The sequence below is a fragment of the Melanotaenia boesemani genome, chromosome 10 (genome assembly GCF_017639745.1).
Source record: "Melanotaenia boesemani isolate fMelBoe1 chromosome 10, fMelBoe1.pri, whole genome shotgun sequence".
In the NCBI taxonomy this organism is placed as follows: Eukaryota; Metazoa; Chordata; class Actinopteri; order Atheriniformes; family Melanotaeniidae; genus Melanotaenia; species Melanotaenia boesemani.
The window spans coordinates 37332407-37352063 of NC_055691.1; the positions used below are offsets into that span (position 1 = coordinate 37332407).

The following is a 19657-nucleotide window of genomic DNA, read 5'->3' on the forward strand; positions in this document are numbered from 1 at the left end:
TATTTTCTTTCCTGTGTCTCTCTTTTCTGTCTTCCCTTCGTCTTTGATGGCAGTTTCTCATCAGAAGTTCTGAACACCGACTTTTTTCCACAGTAAACCAGCCAAACATCTGGAAAAAGGAAGCTGAGTTTTTCAGCTTACTAAAAGCCACCGTGGTGCGGGGGCTCTGATGAGCACACGAAGGTCAGCTGTGAATAAAAGACGATGTTTGTCATCATGAAGGCGAGTGTTTCCGGTTCAGATGGCAGGTGTTCGCTGGGCAACACGTCAGCTTGTTGTCTTCCATGAGAAGTGGGGATGGTAACGACAGCTGGTAATTATTGCATAATGACGGCTTAGAGGCCGTGGAGGAGGCGTGGCTCCGATTACGCAACAGCAGAATGAAGAGGTGGGGGAGGTGGGTGGACGCTGGTGATTGGATTGAGAAGGCAATCTCCATCCTAAGCAGAAACAGCCGGTTCCAGGTTAGCAATCACTGGCTGGAGGACCAGACTTGAACCCGAGTCCAGCCTGCATTCGTCCCTGGAAGAAGCAGCAAACTGGGCCAAGCTGAATCAGAAATACTTCAGCTTTGCTCTGTGCAGAATCATCAGCCTTCTTAGCATTAAACAGGAGAACAGGAGAGATTTCTGGAATAAATATGAACAGATTTCCTTGATGTTGAACTGTTGGTTCATGCTGAAATTTCTCTGAATACTTAAATAATTAATATTTTATTTGTAATCCGCGTTCCAGCGACCCTCCGGAGCTTTACGCAGATAAAACATTAAAGACGAGAACAGAAAACATCACACTAAAAATACAAGTTCAAAGGATCAAAATTCGACGGATGGACAGACAGACAGATGCTGAATTATGGCCATATGTTCAGGTATCAGTGCTACTGCTCACACACACACACACACACACACACACACACACACACACACACACACACACACACACACACACACACACACACACACACACACACACACACGCAGTGCTGTGTAAGAATACTGAAGCCGAGGAAAAAGACTAAACTGCTTCATCTTTTGGAATTTCCATGTTTTTTGCTGCTGTTTTTAAAGGTGGTGCAGAGTTTATAGCAGGTGGTTTCAGAGGGTTACAGAACAACACAGCAATGTTCTGATATTACAAAGTGTACTTTTAAAAGTACTTCAGGAAAGTTTGACCGAGTAACTTTTACTTGTAGTTGAGTAAGATTTGACCACGAGAATCAATTCTCTGACTCAAGTGCTGGAGAAGAGGACTTAAACAAAGACTCACTTATAGACTTGGCTTCTGTGTCCGTGGCCTTTCGGAGCGCTGTGGAAGCCCACAGTGTAGACGGGAATGTGGGCCATCTTCTTGGAGGGAATCTTCATCTGGAGGAGAGGAACAGGAGGAAAAGAGTGACAATTTCACTAAAATCCAGCTGTCCACAGACAATTTATCACCATTTAATCCAGACGTGACATGAATCACACACAAAGAAACAGGAAATCTAAAACAAATGCACATGTTTGACCAAAGAACACAGAAATGAGCCACAGCACGACACATCACCCCAGAATGAACAAAAACATGCAAAATCCAAACCTACAGAACCCACAAGCCTGAAGCCACAAGCAAAACCGCCAAAAGAAAAAAGAAGAAGACCAACAGAGAAACCAGCCGGCAGGGAAGTGGAAAAAAAGTGGTGAAATATGCACTTTAACCCGTTTCTTATGCTAACGGCATGACAACACCACTAAAACAGCAACTGTGGCTTAAATGAAGAAAAACTGGCACATTCAACTCAGAAGAAAACACACGTTTATTAATAATCTGAAATCCAGAACAACTGACACAAAGCTGTTAGAAAATAATCCAATCTGCAGCCAAATGTTTGATAGAAAGTCAAACTGCAGGAAGACGTTTAATTGATTACAGCAGCCTGAAGAAACAGCCGTACAGGTGGAGGTGAAGGTGGAGGTTACCTTGGCGCTGCAGGAGCCGCAGACCGACCTGCAAGAGGAACAAGAAGAAAACACTCGTCTTCTTTCATCACATGGAAGCAGAAAGAAGCAAGAAAAGAGCAGCTGAGAAGACTTCGCTTTACGTTAGACTACAAATGGACAAATTAATGGCGTCTCTGGATCCAGTTCATGTAATCAAATTACCAATAAATCTATTTTACTAACAAATAAAACCAGTGAGGAATAACTGATGTTAGCAGAAGCCTCATGATGCACACAATAGTTTTAAATAGAACTTAGAATAAACTAGAAAGCTGTGATTTTACTAACAGATGGAAAAACAAATGCAAGAAAAAATCTTTAACACAAGAATCAAAGTTTTCTAACAAACAGCTGATAAAAGAAGTGGAATAAAAACGGGCTAACAAACACAAACCGAGACGCTTCAGGTTTCACGTTTATTTCCACAAATTATTCATAAAATTCAGCACTGAAAAAATTCTTCTACCAAACTGGAGAGCTGGACTCAAAAAGGCCTGAAAAACAGCTCCCACTGGGCCTGGACCTGAACCAGTTCGGCCTGAGCAGGGCTGGAACCTGCCAGAGAACCAGAGGCCAGGAAAATAAACCGGCTGTTCTCCATAACACGTAACAGTGAAGCACAGTGGTTCAAAGAACTAAGAGTGGACCACATCTCCCTCCCTGGAAAAAGTCCAGTTACCATCACAGTGGCAGATATCCAGCAAAGACTCAGGTATGAAGAACTGGTCAGCACCTGGACCGGACCTGATCCACACCTACTGGTTAAAGATGATAACTTCACTCCAAGAGCACCTGGGGCCTGAATGGCTGACCAAGGGACGGACAGAAGGGAACTGTCCCATCCAGCTATCAGATAACCCGTCTCTCCACCGCATGGACGCTGCTGTCGGGCACCATAGCGGCTAAGATAAAGATAAGTGAGATACAGAAAGCTTTGGCAAAGGTACCAGAGGAGCCCAACACAGACCAACCTGTTACTGCCTGGATTGATTACCAGAAAACCTCTGACTCAGTGCCATACATGATCCTGGAAAGCCTGAATCTGTACAAGATCAACACTAAGAGCCTTCACTGCAGACTCAACGAGGCTGTACAGACCCCCCTGGAGGCCAGCTTCAAGCCAGCTGCACAAGTCTCCATCAGATGTGGTACAAACCAATGAGAAGCTCCGTCTCTGCTGCTGTTCTGCAGCCTGAACCCCCCCAGCCCATGAATCAATGAGATCATGAGTTTTCTCCGCAGGGTGGCCGGGCTCTCCCTTAGAGACAGGGTGAGAAGCTCGGTGATCCGGGAGGAGATCAGAGTCGCTGCTCCTCCGCATCGAGAGGAGCCAGATGAGGAGGCTCGGGCCTCTGGTCAGGTTCATTTTCCCAATCCCATGTGCCCCCCCAGCTTGAGAACCACTGCCTTAATCCTCCCAACTGGGCACCGGAACATGGAAACCCACTGTGCTCTGGTTACCAATCAGGATTCATTAAGTAAAAATGATTATTAATGATGTCATCTTTCCATGCCGCGGCCTCGTATCGTAAAATAAAATCTCCAGAGACTAGCAGACGATGTAAAATCTAAATTAACCCTGAAGGTGGTAGTTTGAGGAGCGGGTGTTCTCTGTGTCCTCCAGCTAACATTTCAAGCTAAAACAGGCTGAGAAGATGTTCCAGAAAGTTTCCTTTCTTACCTTTTACACAGTAAGCATGTGGCCGGCCAGGAGAAGAGAGGAAACTTGACTCTGCAGCAGCAGCAAAGCTGAAAAACAGACTGAGAGTTACTGAAGACGTTGGTGTAAACAGCAGAGAGACGGAGCTCTGCTACCTTTCCTTTCTTTAGGTTGTTGTAGAGCTCTTTGCTCTGAAGGAACTTCTCCATCTCTGCTTTGACCAGCACTCGCCGCACATTGATGACTTCATCCACCGTTAAGGCGAGACTCTCCACCGGGTGGCTGAATTCCTCCTAAACAACCAGGAGAAAACCGCCATCTTTAATCTGATCTGCTTCACGTCATCTGTAATGGAAAATTTTATACACATGCACTTTGTATTGTTACAAAACCTTGTCTTGTGTTTTACTGAGGAAGGAGGATGACTTGTACCCAGATAAGAATTGAGTGAGCTTCATTTACCTCCCCTTCCAATCTTCTAACATTCCTTTGAAACAGAGGACTAATGATTTGTCTTGATGTGATCAGCTCATGTTAGTTTATATAAACCAAACCCAAATGCATCTGTTCAGACTTGCACAGCCAAAATGTCTTTGACTGTGGATTTCTCATTGCTGATCAGCTCTTATTAAAAATACTTTGTTTGATTCTCACTTAGTGTGTGATCTTTGATAAATAAAATTCCACAACACATCTTCCTGGATGACGTAGCTCTGTCACAGTGAAGCGGGATGAAATTATCTCGGGACACTTAAAGTAAATCAGATTTTAAGGACCTGTTGATGGCGGGAGGAATGAATGAATGGTTTTGTGGTGACATCCTCCATGCTGCTGTTTTAACTCACCATCCACTGGTGCTTGTCTTCAGGTCTGGAGCCCAACGCCATCGTCTCAGGTCCCTCCGTGGCCTCGTCGACTGAACTCAGAGACAGGCGGGCGGGAGAGGGCGGCACCCAGCCATGAACTGGGAAGGAGGCTGGGGTCAAGAGAAAAGAAATGGTGAATGTAGTGAGACTGGATCAAATGGGGACAAGCAGAGAGTGAACAAGAGGCCACACATCCCAGCCTAACAAGGACATGAATTCCACATCAGCCCCGTCTCAGCTGTCAGCGCCTCGTCGACTCCAACGCTGCCATGTTTTCAGCTCCTGCTGCTACATCTGTAAGCGTCTGACCATCAGACCATCCTGCAAATGGAAGCTGTCAATGTGGCTCTAATGGAAAGTAAACAAACTGGGAGGAGAGCTGGACCAGGCTGGTAGACATCAGTACATCCTCACACAGGCATGGTTCAGACATGAGAGCCCCCTGTTGGCAGACCTGTGTACTACATAACAAACCTCCATCCTGGCATTACTCAGCCTTGTCTGATGTATGAGGCATGCAGCGCTGTGGATTCTGTGGATTCTGTTGCAGCCGTCTAAAGGCCAAGAATGAACAGAAGTCTGGATCAATTTTCAAACCATTACCTCTGCACATGCACAGCAAAGCTGCTAATGCAGCAGTCATGGCCATAAAAACAGATAATATGCTTTGCAGACACGACTCACATCCATTAGCTTCTACCCTCCTTCACCAAGTCAGACTTCATCAGCACATCTTTATATCTAATTAGAATCCATCACAAGGCTGATGTCAACCCTCTGTCCATGAGTGCTGCACCACAGAGGACTGACGCCGCTCTGTTTCAGTCAGGTAACATTAGATGAAGTTTGCACCGCGGTAGAGATGAGAAACAGTGGCGACATGATGTCCCCACAGCCACCAACCCATTACATGGCTCTGAAGGTTGTACACAGAGTAAACATCATGTGTTATTTTTAGCAGAGGCCTGTATAAATATTGTATGCACATATAAATATGTGTACAACCATATCCATTGAGAAACTGATCCCATTTGACCAGCAGTGTAGATATAAACATACACACACAAACATATTTCTAACAAATAAATGCTTAAAATATGTAATGTGTCATATCATAAATTAGTTTCCCTTTTTAAGATGAATTATTGAAATAAATTAAGTTTTGCATGATATTCAAATTGTATGTTTCACATGTATGTGTGTGTATACACACACATATAGGAACCATCATGGAGGACAAGCCCTGCATGGGATGTACCACCGACAGAGAGCTGAAGTGGTGGATATGAACAAGTCCTACCAGTGGCTAGAGAGGGCTGGACTGAAGGACAGCACAGAGGCAGTAACCATGGCAGCACAGGAGAACCAGGGCAATGGAGGTCCTGATCTACCGCACAAAGCAGGACCCCAGGTCTACCACACCAGGAGGACCCCAGATTTACCGCACCGGGCAAGATACTGGCAGACAAAGAATACATGGAACTCCATAACCAAGTAACTGGCATCGTGTCCAGAAACATCTGAGCAGAATATGGACTGGAGACCCCTAGGTCACAATGGAAACACCTCCCAAGGTGGTGGAGAATGAGAGGACTAAGATCCTGCAGGACTTCCAGATACAGACTGACTAAATGGTGGTGGCCAGCCAACTGGACGTTGTAATCATGGATAAGCAGCAAAGGAAGGCTGTAGTGATGGATGTAGCATCTCCACCGATGGAAATATCAGGAAAAGAAACACGAGAACCTGGAGGAACACCAAGGACTCAAGGAAGAGCTGGAGAAAGCCTGGAAGGTGAAGGCAACAGTAGTACCCCCACACTGGAGAAGTGGCTCCAACAGAAACCTGGAGAACCATCAGACATCTCCATCCAGAAGAGAGCAGTCCTAGGAACAGCTAAGAAACTGGAGGACCCTCAAGCTCCCAGAGCTGGAGATGGACCCAGCCTACCCAGGAGAGATGGGAGGATGAAGAAAGAGTTTATATATATATTACACACACACACACACACACACACATTAGTTAAAAAATGTTCTCCTCTGCAGCCTCATGACCAGCTTCACCTCTCTGACAAATGTCAGTGTAAAATTTTAAACTAATATTCTGGCTGATTGTTTCCGTCTGAAGGAAGAGAAGAAGAATCCAGAGTGAATCTTTTCATTCTGGTTGGAAAACAGCAGCTGATGTTCTTTTTACTACTTCTCTTTGACTTGGACTGAAGGAAGGATTTAATAACCTCACATCTATGTGCAGTTATTAACTGTCAGCACAGCTGGAGCTCATGAACGTGGCAAATCAGCTTCCTTTCAGTCCGAGTCAAACAGACTCAGGATGACGTCAGGATGAAAATAACTGAGCCTCCAAAACTACCAAAACAAGTCTGTAAATGAGATGATGCTGCTGGAGGGTCATTTACCCAGAAATGATTCCCGGGATGTAACAGAGACACTGGATCTGACTGTCCACACCGACTCAATCATCTGAATGAATTCATACATAAATGCACATGTTGCTTGTACATCCTACTCTAGATGGATCTCTATGAATTATGTAATTACACTTTATGACCGACTGTAGAGGATAATCAGTCTGACCTCGGTGATGAGGAGGCGGCCCAGAACTAGCCAGCGTCCTGGACCGAGGTCTCACATCCCGCAGCCTGACCGTCTCCTCCAAACAGGCTGATTGCAACAGGGATGGAAGCATTTCCCCGCGGAGCAAGGCCAGGTCCTGCTCCGAGAAGGATCGATCCCTTTTCAAAGGGGTGGGGGAGCTCTCTGCTCTCCTCAGCTCCATGTTTTCAGGAGACTCCTCCTCCTGGTGGAGTTCGAGGTCAGACACAGAAGAAAGAGGAGGAAAAGGAGACAAGACAAAAAACAAATCACCCCAGATAATAAGTTATTTATTTATTCAAGCTGTTATCAGAAGTTGGGACGAAGCGTCATCACGTCTGTTCGCCGCCTAGGCAGCCACGCACTGAGCCAGGTCTGGTAACCTTTTTCTTCATTTCAGTTAAATCATTTTATTTGTAATATTTACCATTTCTTTTATATTTCACATTTTTCTTAGCAAGTTTGGCAGGGGGGGGATAACTGGGTGCTCACTTTTAGCTCACTCATTCTTGTCACCTTGTTACTTTGGTTTATTTTCAGTTATTATGCATTTTCTTTGAGTTACTAGTTCCTGGGGAAGTTGCTGTGTGGGAGGCCCAAGCCTGCTAAGAGTCCCAGCTGAGGTGGATCTCCTTTGACGAGGCTACAGCCTAATTGGACTCATCCATCTTGCAAAAAGATAGTGGGAGAGGGGTTTAGATTTTCTATTGTTTTGTATTACTTTATTTGTTCTTTATGTAGAAGTATGATTATTTAGATTTCTGTTTTACCTAATGAGTTATGAATCTAAATTGTTTAAGTTCTGTTTTGAATTAGTTAAGTTTATTAAGTTAGCTGAAGATGGTTATGTATTTCCCTCTATGTATACGTTATGTATACGCCCTCACAGACATCATAGTTAAATAGACTGCAGGAGTCCAGTTGGACTCAGGTGCTGTCAGGTACCTAGGTGCAGTGTTTTTGTAAAGTCCTTTGTTTAAATACAAGATCATGATTTCATCAAACAATATCATCTTGGGCATAAGTGCAGCAGCTTCTTCAGTACCTGGTTGAGCTAAAGAGCTGGACAAATCTTTCTACCTCATTCTGAGTAGAAGAGTTAAGCTAAATGTCGAAATGCTCCTTAAACAACTGAGTCTTTAGCTTGCTTTTAAAAGTGGATAAGGACTCTGCGGATCGGACGGAGTTTGGTAGATCGTTCCACCACCGGGGAACAACAGAGGAGAAGAGTCTAGCTACTGATGTGGCGCCACCTTGTGGTGGGAGCACTAGGCGTCTTTCACTGGCAGAGCGTAACTGTGGAGAGGGAGTGTAGCTCTGGATTAAGGAGTGGAGGTAGACCGGAGCCGTTTGGGTTATTGTTTTGTAAGCCAGAAGCAGAGCTTTGAATCTGATGCGCTGCAACTGGAATCCAGTGGAGAGCGATTAGCAGCAGAGTGACATGAGCTCTTTTGGGCTGGTTGAAGACCAGACGTGCTGCTGCGTTCTGGATCATCTGCAGAGGTTTAACTGAGCATGCAGGCAGGCCAGCCAGTAAGGAGTTGCAGTAGTCAATGTGTGAAATGACCAGAGCCTGGACCAGGGGCTGGGCCGTGTGTTCAGTCAGGTAGGGTCTGATCCTCCTGATGTTGTAGAGAGCAAATCGGCAAGATCGAGCAACCGAGGCAACATGGTCCTTAAAGGTCAGCTGGTTGTCTACCATGACACCAAGATTCCTGCTAGAAGACGTAGGCACAAGTGTGATAGAGTCAAGCTGCACACTTGTCTGTGGCGGTAAGGAAGGACTGGCTGGAAAGACAATAAGCGATCCTTCATCCATGCAGAGATATCAGCAACATGCTGATATTCACATTGAGACGTTGTGTCGTCAGGTGGGAAAGAAAGGAAAAGCTGAGTGTCATCTGCATAGCAGTGGTAGGAGAAACCATGAGAGCTAATGATGCACCGAGTGAGGAGGTGTATAGTGAAAAGAGAAGAGGGCCAAGCACCGAGCCCTGAGGTACCCCTGTTGTCAGCCCATGTGATCTGGACACGCCCCCTCTCCAAGATACTTTGAAGGATCTTCCTGTGAGGTAGGACGTAAACCACGAGAGGACAGATCCTGAGATGCCAAGCTCCGAGAGTGTGGAGAACAGTATATGATGGTTGACCGTGTCAAAGGCAGCAGACAGGTCCAGCAGTATAAGTGTGGTGGAGTAGGTTTTCCCTTAGCTCCTCTCTCCCTCCTGATAATGGCAGTAATTGCGGGGTGGAGTAGAGCGCTGTTATATCTGGGCAGGTGTTTGTCCCTTTGGTATGCGCCGTACGCTGACGGTTCGGGTGGCTAGCGTGCCAGAGTGTCAGCTTTACCCTGCAATCTGTTGCGGTGTGTCAATTGTTGCAGCTGTGTGGAAAGTCGCATGACGAGCGGTTTTACCTTTGCGTTGTACTCTGGGTCGGGACTGAGTTTGGTGCCAGGGCAGCTCATCAGGGCCTTTTGCGATATTCCTGGTCTCTTTTCCTCTCTCCCTCCTCATCTTGGGGATGTATGGACACGAGAAGTAGCATAAAATGTAACTTTTTTTTATGGGAATCCATTTGCCGAGGTGGATTTGTTTGGACCTTTTTTTTTGTTTGTTTTACTGAGGGTTTGACTTCCCCCAGTTGGTGTTGTCCTGCATATTTTTTGATAATTTATTTTGTTGTCTTACCACCTCACCACATAAGGATTGACGGTTGACCAGCAGATCTGGCAACCCGTAGGGAATCAGTAACTGACAGGAGAGCAGGTTCAGTAGAGCGGCCTTGCCTATAGCCAGACTGATATGGATCTAACAGGTTGTTGTCTAGGAGGAACTGTGAGACCTGACTGGAGACGGCACGCTCTAGTAGTTTAGACATGAATGGAAGCAGTGAGACCCTGTAGGCTCTGGGCCCAGTTCCTGCAGGGGTCCCAGAAAGGGACACTCCTCCTCTGCCTTTAACACCAGGTTTTGTCTTTGGACAGATCTTGCTGGACTCACTTCTTCGGGTTTCAGCTTGTGTCCCTGAAGGGAGTACAGCGCTCAGAGCATGACTAGCCAGAGTGCTGTTCATAAACTTCAGTTCAGCATTCAGCACTTTCGTCCCACAGCAGCTTTTCACCAAACTGGACCAACGAGGACTCAACACCTCACTGTGCAGCTGGTCGCTGGACTTCCCCAGTGAGAGGCCACAAGCAGTACGGGTCAGCAATAACACCTCGAGCTCCATCACACTGAGCCAGGAGCCCCGCAGGGACGTGTGCTCAGTCCCCTGGTCTTCCCCCTGCTGACCCATGACTGCACACCAACCACAGAGGGAAGTTTGCAGATGATGCGACCGTGGTGGGTCTCATCTCACACAACAATGAGACAAACCACAGGAAGGAGGTCAGCCACCTGTCCATGAGGTGCAGCAGCAACAATCTACTTTTAAATGTGGACAAGACCAAGGAGATTGTTCTGGACTTCAGAAGAGGCCTCACCGACCACCCCACCCTGACCATCAATGCCGCTGCTGTGGAGAGAGCGAGCAGCCAACTGCACATCACTGGTGGAGAAAGCCCAGCGGCGCCTCTACTTCCTCCGCAGGCTGAAGAGAGGGACCCCCCCCATTATGATCACTTTACCGAGGCAGCACTGAGAGCATCCTGACCAGCTGGGTCCCCGTACAGAACAGAGAAACCCTCCAGGGCATAGAGAACACAGCGGGGAAGATCACCGGTGTCCCACCCCCCCTCTCCTGGACATTTATAACACCTGCCTCACCTGCGAAGCAGCAGCATAAAAAACTAACCTAAACTAAACTAAACTAAAAACTAAACTAAACTAAACTAAGCTAAACTAAACTAAAAACTAACCTAAACTAAACTAAACTAAACTAAAAACTAAACTAAACTAAACTAACCTAAACTAAGCTAAACTAAACTAAACTAAAAACTAAACTAAGCTAAGCTAAGCTAAACTAAACTAAACTAAGCTAAACTAAACTAAACTAAACTAAACTAAAAACTAACCTAAACTAAACTAAACTAAGCTAAACTAAACTAAACTAAACTAAACTAAACTAAACTAAACTAAGCTAAACTAAACTAAACTAACCTAAACTAACCTAAACTAAACTAAACTAAACTAAACTAAAAACTAAACTAAGCTAAACTAAACTAAACTAAACTAAACTAAGCTAAACTAAACTAAACTAAACTAACCTAAACTAACCTAAACTAAACTAAACTAAACTAAACTAAACTAAACTAAAAACTAAACTAAGCTAAACTAAACTAAACTAAACTAAACTAAACTAAACTAAACTAAACTAACCCAAACTAAATTAACTCTAAAATCTGAGAAATTCTGCCTCCATCTGTGAGGATGTGACGCTTCGCTGCTTCAGGAAGAAAAACTTCTGACGGCGAAAACTGTTCACAGATTCAAAAACTCATGATGGAGGTTAAGTTTCCATGTTCAGTCCTACAGAACTTACAAAACTATGTCCTACAACAAAAGTTTGATTCTTAAAGAGCTGGCGCTGCTGGTTGAGAAGACGAACGGCAGGAGGCAGTCACGGTGTGTGTGAGTGTGTGTGTGTGTGAGTGTGTGTGTGTGTGTGAGTGTGTGAGTGTGTGTGAGTGTGTGAGTGGGGGTCAAACTAAATTGTTCTTCTAACCAACTCGAAAGGTTCAGAGTTTTTACAAAAGAGAAAACACAAAAAATTAAAAAATTGTGGGATCCAGCTCTTGATAGGTCCAATGCAACATCCTCGGGGGAGCAGGGGCAGGCCACAGAAGCTCTAAAACGCTGGGTAGGCAATATGGGACTTATTGACTTATGGCGATTAGTCAACCCCTCTATTAAGGACTTTACTTTTTTCTCTGGTAGACATAAATCATTCTCCAGAATAGATTTTCTTTTTGCTTCCCCCCAACTTTTTCACTCCATTAGTACAGCTGTTTTACTTCCAATTGCTCTCTCAGACCACAAAGGTGTTTTTTGTTCTGCAACCATGGGCCAACTGTCTATGCGCGCACCTAGATGGCGTTTCAATACTTCTTTGTTAAAAAATGAGGCATATGGTCATCAGTTTGTTGCAGGGTTCAGAGAATTTATAAGTTTCAATGCCGGCTCTGTGGAGGATCCCAGAATCCTCTGGGATGCAATTAAGGGCTTTATCAGAAGTAACACCATTTTATTCAGCTCTAACTTACGTAAAACCAGGTCCCTTAAGTTGCAAGATCTTGAAACAGAATTCACCAGGTTGGACTCCATTTTACAAAAGAATTTTACGGATCAAGTGGCACTGCAGCGCACGTTAGTCAAGAAAGAAATTAATAACATAATGAAACAGCAATCGGAATTTCAAATTCACAGGACCCGGCAACGGTATTATTTTCATGGTGCCAGACCATCCCGTCTTTTGGCTATGAAGATTAGGAATAGTGAAAACTTTTCAGACATCCAAGCCGTCAAATCTCCCAATGGCAGTATCTGCACTGATCCCAAACAGATAAATACAATATTTCAAACATTTTATTCTGATCTATACAAATCAGAGATGCTCCCAGACAAAAAGCAATGTGATCAATTTTTGAATAAATTAGGTTTACCAAAACTTTCGAGGATGAATTCGGCTGATTTAGATAAATCAATCACACTTAATGAGTTGAGAGACGCAGCAAAGGCCATGCAGAAAGGCAAATCGCCGGGTAATGATGGGATCCCTCCTGAATTATATGTCAGGTTTTGGGATCAGCTGGGGCCATTTCTTATGGATATGATTGTTTTCTCCATTGAAAAAGGCAAATTTTCTCGGGATGTTAACACAGCTCTTATTTCACTTCTATTAAAAAGATATAAGGACCCCACTGATTGTTCTAGTTACCGCCCCCTTAGTCTACTAAATTCAGATCTTAAGATCTTTGCCAAACTCCTTGCTCGCCGTCTTGAACGTTACATGCCGTTATTGATTAATCCTGACCAGACAGGCTTTATAAAATCACGACTGGCAACAGACAATGTAAGGCGTCTTCTTCATGTCATTGATGCAGCACCAAACGGAAACACACCTATGTCTGTGTTGTCACTTGATGCCATGAAAGCCTTTGACCGGCTGGAGTGGTCGTTCCTGTGGTCTGTTTTGGAGGCAATGGGCTTTGGTAAACCCTTTATTGGATTAGTCCAAACCTTATATTCAAATCCCTCAGCCCAGGTGTTAACTGGTCAAATTTTCTCTCCTCCCTTTCCAGTCTCAAGATCTTCTCGCCAGGGCTGCCCGTTAAGCCCTGCTTTATTTGTCCTATCTTTGGAACCATTAGCTCAGCTGATTCGCCAATCCAGTATGATTTCACCCATCACTATTCATAATACGCGGCATCAGCTGTCTTTATATGCGGATGATATATTAATATTTCTAGAGAATTCTGCTCAATCTATGTCACACCTCCTGTCCATCTGTGAGAGGTTTGGAAGTATGTCAGGTTTTAAAATCAACTGGTCGAAATCGTCTCTCCTTCATCTAAATGACTCGGCCAGAATGTCAGTTCTGCCTGTTACGATCCCTATTGTGCAACAATTTACATACTTGGGAATTGAGATTTTCTCTTCTTTAAATCAAATTGTTAAACACAACTACTCTCATCTTCTAAGTAAGGTTCTGAGGGACATGGAGCAATGGAATGGTCTTCCTATATCTATTCGGGCTCGGGTGTCTCTTGTTAAAATGAGTGTTTTGCCTAGGATTAATTTTGTCAGCGCTATGATTCCGCTTCCTCCTCCACCGGACTACTGGAGCAAACTCCAATCTGCAACCTCTAAGTTCATCTGGAACCGAAAGCGACCACGTTTGAAAATGTCTACTTTACAGAGAAGAAGAGAAAATGGTGGCCTAGCCGTTCCTAATTTTAAAATTTATTCATGGGCGTTTGTGCTTAGACCTCTGCTGTCCTGGTTTGACTTACGCCCTGCTGTTCCTTGGCTCACATTAGAAAGCAACATAGTATACCCGTGGGTGCTTAAGGATGTCCCTTTTGTCAGCATATCTAATAAGCAATGTCAGCTTCGATTCGGCCCTATTGTCTCCCACCTTTTACTAACATGGAGGTTAGCTGAATCACACTGTGGTCTCACTTGCAAGTGGCACACCCTTTCTCCAGTATTCAGCAATAAGGCACTCCTGATAGGTGGAAGACCTATCTCTGCCCCACAGTGGGAGCGAAGGGGTGTACACTATCTGAAAGATATCTATGGGGCCTCTGGCCTGCTCTCTTTTTCTGATCTTAAGGATGCATTTGATCTCCCAGCTTCTTCCTTTTTTTTTTATTTGCAGTTAAGATCGGCGCTGAAGGCACATGGTATCCCATTGCAATATTCTTTACCGGTTCACCCTCTCCGAGACCTATTTACTAAGCAGGCTAAAACTACAGGAATGGTATCCAAATTATACAATTTTTTACTGGTAACGGACATCTCCACACTTCCGATAGAGAGGATCTGGAGAAGAGACTGCCCGGATATAGCTGAAAATTTTGATTGGAACAAAGTGTGGTCTAGCACTTATGAGGCATCACGCAACCCAGACCATCAGCAAATTCATTTTAATTTTTTACATAGAACATATCTCACCCCTGTCAAACTTCATCAGATGAAAATTATTAATGACCACCTGTGTAGCCTATGTTCTTTAAAAGTGCCAGGCACATTTATTCATATGTACTGGGAATGCCCTCCTGTTGCACAGTTTTGGAGCAATGTTGCATCCAAATTATCTGTTTTGACCCAAGAAACTGTACCTGTCAATATGCGTCTCTTGGTTCTGAATGACCTGACAACCTTTAATATTTCTAAACTGAAGAAGCGTGTACTCTTTGCCGGCCTTACAGCAGCCAAGAAAATGATTGCCACACGTTGGAAGGCACCTTATTCTCTCAGTACATCAGCTTGGATTCTCTCTTTTCTGGATGTTGTGTTTATGGAACTTTCAACCGCCAGAATTAATGGTGCTAATGACAGCACTCTTAACATCTGGCGTTGCACTGCTGACTCCCTGAAAAACATGTTGTAAGATTTTCATTTCATAACAGTATCACTGTTATTCTTGTCATTAGATGTAAAGTCCCCCCCTCCACCAAATTGTTATTATTATTGTTTATTATTATTGTTATTATCATTATTATTTTTGTGTGTGTGTATATGTGTGTGTGCGTACATCTGCATAGGTTTTTTTTTTTTTTTTTTTTGTCTGTCTTGTGGATGTGTGTCTTTCTGTCAAGGTGTTCATTTGATGCATAAATATGCTGTTTTCCCATGATACGTTCCATGTCCTGGACCAATGTATGTTTGTAGAAACTGGGATCTGTTTGTTTCTTTCTTTGATAAAAGTTAATAAAAATTTGATCGCAAAAAAAAAAAAAAAATTAAAAAATTTCCTTTGAAAAGCTAAAAGTTAAAAAGTGGTGTTATTATGGTGCCTGATGGAGAAATGTGATCCATGTGCTCCTCACCTCGGATACGTTCATCTCCTCCATCTCAGCCAGCGTCGGGGCCTTGAGCAGGACGCGAGGCCGGGATGGCGGCCGGGGCTCGGACAGGGACAGGTCCATGCATGACGTGGATTTAACGTTACAGGGACACGTCTGGGCCAAACAGGGAAGAGAGCCAAACGCTGAGGAAGAGAAAGCAGCATCAGATCAGCAGGCAGCCGCCCAGGTGAGAATCTTATGTCCATTAATCTGATCCGACCTTGGATACTGGCAGGACTTTACTAACCACACCTCACAAACACAGAGGATCAGGGTGCACACCTGGGACCTGACTGCAGGTGCTTTTAACTGAAGGCTGAGATATCTGATTCTTTGACTTCTGCTTTATCAGCATCATCTGAGCCTGATCTGCTGAATGTGACCCCAGGCTGGACTCGCTCGGCATTCACAGGGTTGTTCTACAGACATGTTTGACTCAGCTCAGAGCAACAAACACACACTGTAAGCCCAGCAAACACACAGAGTACAAACATCCCACGACCTGAGTGCATAATGCATGGTCTCTCTGTTTGGGAAGTGGCATTAAAGAGACTAAAACTGGCTTAGAAAATAAAAACCCAAAAGCTTTGGCGTGTATGTTAGAAGTGATCCGCTAAGTTCCAGTGTGCTTAACATGTACGGGCCACCTATGAAACTGGACCCCGGGGCTCCCTCACGTTTCTGTTTCTCCAGATTTATTCCCTTTCCCTTATATCCCAGCTCTGAATAACAATATTTCCTGCCCACTAGTTTTATTCCATGTTCCATCGGCCGGTTATTATTTTTAGTTACATGAAAAATGAAGCTGATGTGAGCTAAACGTGTTTTCTGTCTGTTGGTCAACAGGAGGCGATTTCTGGCTGCATAAAGTCCGAATCACGGCTCCATGTAGGAGGTGGACTGTGCTGGAGGCTGGAGGACCAGCTGGTAGCCTCAGTGGTCCAGCTGGATCCACTGATGCTTGTCAGGGTTCAACAGACAGAGACAGAAGCTGCTCATGGCGTAGCCACGGCAGAGTTTCTGTGTTTATCTGATCCCATCAGCTGTTTCTGCTGGAACTTTGGTTTGATCAAAGAAATGTGCGCATTCTCTGGGTTTCATCTTACGTCTGGTGCCGTGAGGAACTACAGGTCTGAGCTTCCTCTCCTGCTTGATCTCCGCCAGGACCCGGTCATGGAGGCACTGCTGCTGCGGGGGAGGAGGGGGGAGGCTGCGCTCGGACACCTGGCGGGAAAAACACATTAAAACCAGCCACCTTTGGCTCTGCAGGGCTCAACTATTCATCGTTCATGACTTAGAAATATGATGCAATCAAGCATAACAGTGTCTGTAGATGAGGACTCCAGCAGCCACCACGTCTACGTGGATAAAAAGCTCCAGACATAAAGAACCAAACTGTTACGCAACATGAGAAGTTGGTTCACACAGCAGGTAAAAACAGGACAACTGAAGGATTCCTGAAATATTAGTTTTAGCTAAAATAATATTAATTAAATGCAAAAATTTATTCTTGCATTTTCTGCCCTACAAGCACCTTGTTGGCCAGCGATTCAAAAATGGTGAAAATAGTCGCCTTTTAATCTCTTTTGGGAGCAAATAAATGTGGAAGGCAGCTTTGGTGGAAACCAGAGTGGAAGCAGCCCAAGAAAACCAAACACAGCCCGGTTCTTCCACACAGAATCCAGATGTACGATCACCATGGCAACGCTGCTGTGGAGACTCTGGGATGAAAACATCCACTCACTGGTTTAAGTGGAGGTCTGGACCGGATGAAATCCAGGATGAGTTCATGGGCATTCCTCTTCACTCTGGTAGGAATGTCTCCATCCACCTGGGTAGGACAGAAATCATACATCCCGGCTGTAGTTTAACACCTCGTTAGCATATTTAATCAGTGAAACATCAACCGTAGCGACTAGACTTCAGCAGAATGATCCAGTCAGACAACATCTAAACTCTACCCATGTCTTCTAAGCTTGAGCTGAAATGTGTGAGAAATAAACAGAAGGCTGCCGGAGGCCTTCGTCAATGTTCGGGATGAACCTGAGTCATGGAGCCAAATGCCGACAAATACACATCATTTTCTTCTTGAGGCAAAGCCTTGACTCTATGGACTGAGACACCAAGGACAAGGAGGACAGGAAGACGCACGTCTCCCTCCCGTCTTCCTTCAGAGTCCTCCCGCCACATCTCTACCGCATCCAGAACCTTCCTGAGGCCTCAGCCGTTAACGTTCAGACATGATGAGGACTTGATCTCAGCAACTTCATGCAGGTTTAACTCCTGCAAGAACGATTCCATCCAGCCCAACATGTACAAGCAAAGAGTCGTATGTACAAGTCGTAGTGCTGTGTACAAGTAAAGAGTCGTATGTACAAGTCGTAGTGCTGTGTACAAGTAAAGAGTCGTATGTACAAGTCGTAGTACTGTGTACAAGCAAAGAGTCGTATGTACAAGTCGTAGTACTGTGTACAAGTAAAGAGTCGTATGTACAAGTCGTAGTGCTGTGTACAAGTAAAGAGTCGTATGTACAAGTCGTAGTACTGTGTACAAGCAAAGAGTCGTATGTACAAGTCGTAGTACTGTGTACAAGTAAAGAGTCGTATGTACAAGTCGTAGTACTGTGTACAAGTAAAGAGTCGTATGTACAAGTCGTAGTACTGTGTACAAGCAAAGAGTCGTATGTACAAGTCGTAGTACTGTGTACAAGTAAAGAGTCGTATGTACAAGTCGTAGTACTGTGTACAAGTAAAGAGTCGTATGTACAAGTCGTAGTACTGTGGACAGCACAGTCTAGTCCTGTTAAAAGCCGGGATGCAGCCTACAGAGCAGGAGACAAACCGGCTTCTAGCAGGACCCACGAAGACCTGAAGAAGGGTCTCCAGCTGGCAGAACTCAGGTCCAAGCAGCTGAGGAACGCCTCAATGACAACAGCACAGTAACATGTGGAAAGGACCATCACAGAGTCCGAGCCCAGAGACCAGCAGGTCAGCAGGACCTCACTCTGTCTGACACCTGGAGCAGCTTCTTCCAGGCTTCGCCTCTCCAGCAGCAGAAGTCCTGCTCACCTCCACAGCCAGAGGCAGAGTCAGCCTCTTACCCTGCAGCTGCACCAAGTCACCTCCACCCTGAGGAGGATCCACGTCAACAGGGCTGCAGGTCCAAATCAGGTGTCGGGTCAGACACTAAAACCGTGTGCAGACCAGCTGGCAGAAGTTTCTCTGGACGTCTTCAACCTGTTCCTGCAGCTTTTCAGGGTTCCTGTCTGCCTGAAGTCCTCCATCTTTGTTCCTGTGCCCAGAAAACCAGCATTCCTGCCTCAATGATCACCATCCGTCACCCCAGTCATCATGAAGGTTTCCAGCAGATCCTCCTAAAGCACATGAAGGACGCCATCCCTGCCGGGCTGGACAGCCTGCATCTGGCCTACAGGGAGACCAGTTCTACAGAGGATGTTGTCTCCATAGCGCTTCACATGGTCCTGAATCACCTACAGCAACACCCGTGTTAGGACGCTTTTTGTGGACTTCAGCTCAGCCTTTAACACCGTTCTCCCGGACCTGCTGGTCCTGAAGCTCCACAACCTGGTCTGCCAGCATCACTCTGCACCTGGATCAGGGACTTCCTCACCTTCAGGTCCAGGTGGTGAGGATAGGGAAGTCAGCATCTTCACCACTGATCCTCACCGCTGGAACGCTGCAGGGTTGTGTGCTCGGCCCCGCTCTGCCATCCACCCACCACCACGGCTGGGAAGTCTGCAGACAATCCCACCGTGGTGGGTCTCATATCCAACAATGATGAGACCACTACAGAGAAGAGGTCCAGAGTCTCAGATAATGCTGGTCCAGGAACAATCTGGTTCGTATCAACAAGACCAGGGAGGTCCTAGTAGATTCCAGGAGGTCCAGGAAGACTGAGCACGCTCCTCTCTTCCCCAGCAGCCCCCTGTAGTTCATCACTACACCCCCTACAGTATACACACACACACACACACACACACACACACCTCCATCCTTGCAGCAGAA

The 19657-nt window shown here is 45.3% G+C and overlaps 1 protein-coding gene across 5 annotated transcripts in view; it reads right to left on the reverse strand.

Moving 5' to 3' along the window:
- The window catches only part of spire2 (spire-type actin nucleation factor 2), a 50900-nt gene that overhangs the window by 3400 nt on the left and 27843 nt on the right, over positions 1 to 19657 (reverse strand). The window contains exons 6-14 of one of the 5 annotated variants that reach the window (XM_041997520.1): positions 17377 to 17463; positions 16739 to 16856; positions 15615 to 15775; positions 7103 to 7325; positions 4488 to 4618; positions 3798 to 3935; positions 3664 to 3731; positions 1962 to 1989; positions 1270 to 1367 (exon numbers count right to left, since the gene is read on the reverse strand). In XM_041997520.1, the coding sequence (XP_041853454.1) occupies positions 1270 to 1367; positions 1962 to 1989; positions 3664 to 3731; positions 3798 to 3935; positions 4488 to 4618; positions 7103 to 7325; positions 15615 to 15775; positions 16739 to 16856; positions 17377 to 17463 (1052 nt within the window). Of the gene's footprint in view, positions 1 to 1269; positions 1368 to 1585; positions 1599 to 1961; positions 1990 to 3663; positions 3936 to 4487; positions 4619 to 7102; positions 7326 to 15614; positions 15776 to 16738; positions 16857 to 17376; positions 17464 to 19657 lie in introns of those variants that run through there. The other 4 variants (XM_041997521.1, XM_041997519.1, XM_041997524.1 and 1 more) reach the window with 4 other exon arrangements.